The 8,134-nt window shown below is 51.9% G+C and overlaps 1 protein-coding gene across 1 annotated transcript in view; it reads left to right on the plus strand.

Annotated features, from left to right (window-relative positions):
• Wnt3 (Wnt family member 3) overlaps positions 1–7,730 on the plus strand; it is a 42,857-nt gene extending 35,127 nt beyond the window's left edge. The window contains exons 3-5 of the mRNA XM_028780683.1: positions 980–1,245; positions 1,932–2,419; positions 5,827–7,730. Coding sequence (XP_028636516.1) covers positions 980–1,245; positions 1,932–2,411 — 746 coding nt within the window. The 3' untranslated portion in view covers positions 2,412–2,419; positions 5,827–7,730. The remainder of the gene's footprint in view (positions 1–979; positions 1,246–1,931; positions 2,420–5,826) is intronic.
• Positions 7,731–8,134: the final 404 nt, after the last annotated feature.

Genomic DNA, 8,134 nt, shown 5'->3' on the forward strand with positions numbered 1-8,134 from the left:
CGCCGGAAGCCAGGGGCGCCCTCCCCTGGGGCGAGAGGGCCGGGAGGCCCGGATCACTGCCGCGCGCAGTCCCCGGGTTTGGCTCGTCTGCTGCGCCAGCTCTCGCTCCGCGCTCCCCGCCGGGCTGCGGGGAAAGTGGGACGCTCCCCTGCTGTGCAGGTGGCGCACGAGGGCTTCGTGTCTGCAAAGGCTGCTGCGGCTCTGAGTATCTCTGTTCCCTGCATATTCACGACGGGTCACGACCTAGGAAAGGAGATCCGGGTCTGACCACCTGTGCAGCATAGCACGACCCGCTCTGGGACCTATAAAAAGAGATGGCCGGGCTGCTGGCCTCACCGGACCCAGTCTGTAAAATAGGGTTTAGAACATTGTAAGGAATAAAGATCTCGCGTATGCTGCATTCAGGGAGTGGCTCTCATTGTAACAAGGCGGGTGATACCCGCTGAGAATCCTCTCTTCTCCGAACCCTGGGCCTGAGGCCGAGAAACTGCCTTGTCTCACTTGTGACTTTGAAGGAGGAGGACAGGGAATGGGCAGCCATGGCTGGAGATGCTGCACCCATTTTGCATAGTGTACTGTGAAGCGCAGATGAGAAATCTGCCTATGGGGAACTGAGGTTCGGGTGGAATGGGTGGATTAGTAGGCTTAGGCTGCAGAATGGAGAGCTCAGAACTTTTTGGAGGAGTGCTTGTGAAGGTACAAGGGCGTGGCCAACTCAGCTCTTCAGTGAGCATTCCCGTCCCATCATAGATCCCTCTATTTTAGTAGCCTTGCAGCCCTGGATTCAGTTTGCCCATCCATAAAGAAAATACTAACTAGGGTCTGGACTCTTTGAAGCAACAGGAGGGCACCTGGCTCTTCCCTGGATGACTGGTGAGCCTTTGAGCTCTTCCCCCGCCCTAGGGGCAAAGTTGTGTTCCCTAAGGCTCCAGCCTGAGCATCTTCCCACGACACACCTCCCCCCCCCCCATCTCCGCAGCCACCCGCGAATCGGCTTTCGTGCATGCCATCGCCTCGGCTGGTGTAGCCTTCGCGGTCACGCGTTCCTGCGCTGAGGGAACCTCCACCATCTGCGGCTGCGACTCGCACCATAAGGGGCCACCTGGAGAAGGCTGGAAGTGGGGCGGCTGCAGCGAGGACGCTGACTTCGGGGTGCTGGTGTCCCGGGAGTTTGCGGATGCACGGGAGAACAGGCCAGATGCCCGTTCAGCTATGAACAAGCACAACAACGAGGCAGGCCGAACGGTGAGACGCTACCCACAACTCAGGGGTGGGGGATGGCGCCCTGATCCCTGTCTTCTTGGGCCAGGCTCCCATCCACACCCCATAGTACCCCTTGACCACCCTCCTTCGTCTCCTCCTGCTGCCCCATTGGGTGAGTTTTTAAAAATACATTTATTTATTCATTGTGTGTATAGATTCCATGTTGTGTGTGTGGAAGTCATAGGGTAACTTGTAGCGGTCAGTTCTTCCCACCACATAGGTTCCTGTATCAAACTCAAATCATCATACCTGGCCCTGATCCTGGCTCTTTTGGGAGGTCTTCCAGGGAGCTCAGTATGGCTGTCCTATAGGAATAGTACCTGTAGACTATACTTACTGGTTGGCAGGCTGTGTCTGTGTAGATCTGTGATGTAATTGTCGAGTGGGGACTGACTTTGAGTCCAAAGTGGGGTTTACATGGCCCTTCCTATGGTTGTGGAACACCTCTCAGCCTCAGTATCTCCATCTGTTAAATGGGGATAACAGTCCCTAGTTTGCACCACTTCTGAGGATGAGGTGAATGTGAAGCCTGCCGGTGCTGGGGGTGTGACTAGGGACATTGATTTCTATCCATTCTAACTGGCACTAAGAGTAAAGGAAGGTGTGGTACGGAGGGGAATGTTCTCCAGGTGGGTCAGTCTGGGCTAGCTGCTGCTTCTCTTCCCTAGACCATCCTGGACCACATGCACCTGAAGTGCAAATGCCATGGGTTGTCCGGCAGCTGCGAGGTGAAGACCTGCTGGTGGGCCCAGCCAGACTTCCGTGCCATTGGCGACTTCCTCAAGGACAAGTACGACAGTGCCTCCGAGATGGTGGTGGAGAAGCATCGGGAGTCCCGAGGCTGGGTGGAGACCCTGCGGGCCAAGTATGCACTCTTCAAGCCGCCCACGGAGAGGGACCTGGTCTACTACGAGAACTCCCCCAACTTTTGTGAGCCCAACCCAGAGACGGGCTCCTTTGGTACCCGGGACCGGACTTGCAACGTCACCTCCCACGGCATCGATGGCTGCGATCTGCTGTGCTGTGGTCGGGGCCACAACACGAGGACGGAGAAGCGGAAGGAGAAATGCCATTGCGTCTTCCACTGGTGCTGCTATGTCAGCTGCCAAGAGTGCATTCGAATCTACGATGTGCACACCTGCAAATAGAGAGCCAGGTAGGGCACGGGGCGGGGCGGGGCGCGGGACGGGGCGCGGGGCAGGGCGGGGCGCGGGGCTGCCCTCTCCTCTCCTCTCCTCTCCTCTCCTCTGCTAGGCCTGTCCCTTCTATTTCTCAGATTCCCAAGACAAACAAGTTCCCAAAGTTGAAGTCAGAAACCCGGCTTCCCTGGGTTCCACGAGAATGGTCTTGAGCAGCGACTTGGTGGGTTTACACCAGGCTCAGATAATAACTGAGGGTGTGCATATAAACCACAAGCAATTGATTACAATTCTTACACAAATTAGCAATGATGAACCAGACCATATTTGTTCATGGCCGCTGGCTTTCATTACTGAGGATCTGTACAGCCCGAGGTCTGGTCCCAGCTGTGCCCCTAAGGATCCTATCTTGGGGCTTCAGTTTCCCTGCTTAGGCCTAAAAGAGAGGTTCAAATGTCAGAAACAGGGGCAGGGTATGGTTGCACAGGCCTTTAATCCCAGCACTCAGGAGGCAGAAGCAGATGGGTCTCGGAGTGTGAGGCTGGTCTGGTCTACATAGAGAGTTCTAGGCCCAGGCTGCACAGTGAGACCCTGAGATAGTAGGCTAAAAAGTCTCTCCTAACCCTGGGGCAGAGTCATTTCACATCAACCATGAGCTAACAGGGCAAGCTTTGACCTAACAAATCCTCCAGAGCTTGGGGAGGTGGGTGGGGGAGCCAGATCTGAAGCTTGGTGGAGCGCTCTCACCAAGTTTATGGAGAGAGACAGGAACGAGGAGGGATCTCAGTTCAGAGTGACTGGGATGAGTAACCGTGGGATAAAAGGCTGGTGGATTACGCTTCCAAGCTTCCCAGGGGTGGCCTGCGTGGGAGAACCCCAAAAAAGGTCAGCCTAGAAGCAGAGTGATTCTAGAGTCTCTGGCATGGGCCAGCGTGACCTTTGTCTCTGTCCTCTCCCCTGAGAAGGTTCTGCTAGTAGGTCTGACTCTCAGCTGCCTTCTCTTATTTGTCAGTCAACAACTCTGGCTTCAGCATCTGTTACCTTCCGAGAGCTGCTGTGAGGAACGAGGAACGTGGGAAACCACACTGGGGGCAGGGCTTGGTTCATGGAAGAGCAGCTTTCTTTCTGTTTGTGGATAGCCAAGCGCAGTGTGTTCCATCCAGCGACATTGGAGCTGGTGACACACCAGAGCTGGTGGCTCATGTCTGCGCTCTGTAAGGGTGGGAGGTACCTGAGATCACAAGCCCGTCTAAGGGGTTCCCTGTGGGGCTGAGGTTCCAGTCTGTCAGGGTCACTCTAGAGCCATACAGGAGGCGTGGGTTTTCTGTCCCAAGGTCAAGGGTGGGAGGACATCGGTGAGCTTCAACATGTCATTTGCCCACTGCTGAACCTTGCTCCTCATCTGTGCAGTGACAGCAGAATGGGGATCCTGATGGATTTTTATAAAGCTCAAGTTAGCGGGTGTGATGGCTTCTCTGGCGAGAGCTCTAAACAGAAATGTCAGAAACGCCATTAGTGTTGGCACAGGGTTGCTGCAAAGGAAGGAGCTCTCGTTGGTGTGCTTTTTACTTTTCAAAAGGATGGGGGAAAGTAGGAAGTAGGAAGACTTGTAGGCTAATGGTAGCAGGTTGAGGTGGAAGGAAGCAAACCGTGGAGGCCACCTTCTCTGGTATTCACTATGGCAAGAGGTAGCCCTGCACCCCTCCAATATCAAATGGCGCATAGCTCTGGCCATTTTGAGGAGCGATTGGTGTGGTCTCCTACCGAACAGGTAGAAGGGCCACTTATCTAGCCAACCCATTTCACTGAAGGTTAGACTTGAGTTAGTGGCCTAGATAGACCCAGGTGTCTGCCTCCAGAGCCCCCTATGTAGACTTGCACAGGCCATAGTATTGGCAGCCCAAGCCTCACATGGGACACATGGGGCAGTGTGGGTGCAACATCCAGAGCCCATGACTTGGTCCTTGCCTGTGTAGGCAGCTGAGATCTTCGGTGCAGGAAGGAGGTGCTGAGTTAGCCTTTGTTGTCCAGAAAATTGCTTTACTCCAATCCTTGAATAAAAATGATCTCCGAAGAAGAATGTAGCTGGGGGTAGTAGAATACTTAAACCCCTGGAATCAGTCTCCAGTACTGAAGAGGGGGGAAAGCAGCCCCCTTTCTCCACATTTCTACTGTAGACACTTGGTGTTTCTCCAGTCTCATGCTGACAGGTTTTCAAGATGCTGTGCCCACATAGTTCACAGCCTTAATCCCCTCACAGAGCGGAGCTCTCAACCCCACACCTCCTGATCAGAAAGGAGCGCCCTCCCACTGTTGTGTCCTTTGCCTCTCTGAGCCCAGGTTTCCTCCTTTGTGAAGTGATAAGGTCTATGCCCTGCAGGGCTGCCTGGGAGCTAGACACAGTCCTGAAGAGCCTGGTCTGGGCTTCAGTGCTCTTAAAAAGGCAGCTGAGATTCTGGGACCCAGCAAGGCTGATAAGAGTCACATGCCCTAGGCTCTTGCAGCCTGGTTTGGAGCCTTAGACCAGAAGGTGATTGAGATCTGGTTCCTTCCATCCTTTCACCCCTGAAGGTGCTACTACTGACGGAAGCCAAGGGACACGTGGGCAGGGAGGCAGCATTCACAGAGAGCCTCTGGCTTTTTTCTTGGACAAAGAAGCCACAGAGCAGAGCCAAGCAAACCACATGCCCGTCATACTCTCTGAGAACAGCATAGTGGTAGCATCCAGTCCTTCCTAAGTGGGGAGGACATCTTCTCCATCGCTTGAGGTTTGTCCACTGTCTCTAGTTAGTCATTAGCTTGGTACCCGAGTGCTGGTAATTTACAAATATCTGATTTATTCCTTTTATCCCTATGTTGGAAAAGCTATGGATCCAGTCACCCCATCTAACTGGCCCTGTGTTCTGGGCCTGTCACTAGTCTTTTGTGGGACCTTGGGCATATCCAGGTCATCTTGCTATGCCTGGTTCAGCTCTGCCAGCAGTACCAGAGCTAAGGGTGCAGGGGCACAGCTTAGTACCTCAAATCCCACGGGATAGGGCTGTACAGAGTGAACGTTCTCAAGAAGGCATCCTGGGAAGGAATTCATCATAATTAGGTAGATTCCATTTCTTTTGGACAATTCACAGGAGGTGTGCGTCCAGTGGCACTAGCCCTGCTGTGACTGGTGGCTCAGACTGGCAGGCTTTTCCATCTCCACATGGGACAGTGCTGCCTTAGTTACCTACAGCAGGCTTCCTCAGCTAGAAGGTTTGAGTCGTGTGGGTGCAGGCTCTGCTCTTCCTGAGGATGGCATGTCCTCCCTCAACAGCAGGCTCCGGGGTGAGGAGGGCTAGCAGTGTAGGCAGCCTGTATCTTTGCATCCCAGGGGAGGATGTTGACAGCAGTTATTAGGTTTCTGATTCTTCCTGTTTATCTCCCAAAGGGCACTGGGAAGGGGTAGATTGTGCGGCTGGATCCATTCATCGAAGTCCCATGGGAAGCAGGATCTAGATCTGGGCCAGCCTTCGACACTGGCCGGCAAGGAGCATGGACTGTTGCCAACTGCATGTGATAACCGACTCGGACCCAGCCGGCCTCGGATGGGCGGCTTCTTTCTCAACTAACGTCTCTCACCCTGCTCTGGATGGTGTGTGGCTTTACAGAGGGGCTTTCTTTATGGTTTTACCAGGGTCTGCTGGGGACAGACCCGAGGCTTACCTTTGCACATGTTAAAGAAAATAAAAATGAAAAAAAAATCTACTGCAACAGAACAGGCTGGGCTAGTGTGAGCTCTTGGCCTGGTGGGAGAGACAAGAACATGGCGAGATTCTGTGTCCAAGCTGCCTCTACTCGTGACATTCCAAGATGCCTCTGAGGTGGGAACTGTGAAATAGGACAGTCCCCTCTTGTCCATCGACTCTTATTCAAATTGGACATACTTTGTCATTCTGAGAAAAGCCATAGGTAGAGACGGGATGTAGGGGTGGGGAGGCCTTTGGCCAATGCTTGGAGCAGGATCTTGAGTTTTGAAGACCTCAGAGTTCTGGGCAGCCTGGGACACCATCTGCAGAACAGCTGGATTCCCTGTAGGCTCCTGTTTTCTCCGGCCCGCTCTGCCCTAGAGCGATAGTCAGATCTCCACACCCCTTTCTGTTCTGCAGCATCCACCTTCAGTACATGTGCTTTTCCTGACGACCTTGTAAATAGGTTAGATGTGGAGTCAGGTCTCTTCTGGCTTCATCCACCATATGCAGAAAGAATGGGCTGCTCTGCCCTTCTCAGCCCTGCTAACCAGCAGACACCAGGGAGAGCAGCCAGGCACCTTAGAGAACAAACTATGTGGCTGCCAGGTGGGCAGGGTGAGGAGCCCCACTTTCTTTGTGTTAGGAGGCAGACCACCCTGTGTCCTTTTCTCCCACTGACTGAAGTAACCCGAAAGACAAGAGTTCCTTAACAAGCCCTTCTTCCCACCTGTGAATGGGGTAGCCTATCTCAGTTCCCAAGGATTAGATATTCAAGAGGCAAGCAGTGAACTGAGGCAGTTGCTCCCAGCTCAGTTCCTGATGCATGATGGTCCTGGCTAGGGTTAGTAAGATGGGCAGAGCTGCATGGATCAACTCAACTCTGTCTTACGGAGAATCAGAAAGAGGAGATACAACAGGGGGGACTTGGCAGAACAAAGATTTGTCCTTTCCCGCTTCTGTCTGGGGTCTGCTAAGCTGACTTGACGTGGGGTCGGCCACTTATTTCCTGGTGTGCACTTGGCTTGCCCAGCAGGCTCCCGGAGGCCCTTGCCTGCACTCTCTACCGCATGATCACAAGCACTGTTCTAGGTGCACCTCAAATCCTTTCCTAGCACCCCAGATGCCCCTTCCCATCTCTCCATCCAGAAGTTGGAAAATCAAATCAACTGGAAACGCTTCCTTATTGTGAGGACACTTGAGCAGACCGGACACAACAATTTACACGTCTCTTCGTATCTATGTATTCTACATTAAAAGTGATAAAGTCATGTTTCTGGGGCGTATTCAAGTAGCTGACAAGTAATTATTTAATAATAGTCCATGAGCGCACTGTAATTACCCTTGCCATAGTCAGGTAATAGCATCCAATGGGAGTTTCCTACCAACCTGCTGTATCCAAAGTTTTGTAAAAAGTTGTAGAAGTTGTTGATCTTTTTGATTTTATATTCAAAAAGTCTCTTTTTATAAATATTATTTATTATACAATGTATATACCTTTGAGTTAACTAAGATTATATATTATATAAATATATATATATTTGGAGAAAATCTATTTCATCATGCAGTTTTTTTCTGTTAAATCATTAAAGAGAAGGTAAACTTCAAACGGACACATTGTACAATGTGTGGCGTCTCCAGATCTGTCCTTAGGTCAAGGGTGTCTGAATGTTGTGCCAATTAAATGGTCAAATTTACTGTCATTTCTTCTGCTTTCTAAGCAAGATGAGGTATGACAGACAGCAGACGTGACACGAGCCTTAAAGCAGTACTTGATACCAAGTCAGTATCAAACAAGGAGTTGCCAATTTGGGGAAGAACAACCCTGGTCCTCAATTCATTCACGGACTTGAACGTTTTCAACAACGCATGTTGATGTCTCAGATCTTTCTACAAGGTTCAGCCCAGGTCAGTGGGTCACAGGGCCTGCCATTGTCTTACTCACCCTTTTCACTACATCCCCAACTCCAGTTGATGGGGAAAGAGGAATTGCTCAATTGTAAACAAAGT

The sequence above is a fragment of the Grammomys surdaster genome, unplaced genomic scaffold (assembly GCF_004785775.1).
Source record: "Grammomys surdaster isolate TR1022 unplaced genomic scaffold, NIH_TR_1.0 371, whole genome shotgun sequence".
Classification (NCBI taxonomy): Eukaryota; Metazoa; Chordata; class Mammalia; order Rodentia; family Muridae; genus Grammomys; species Grammomys surdaster.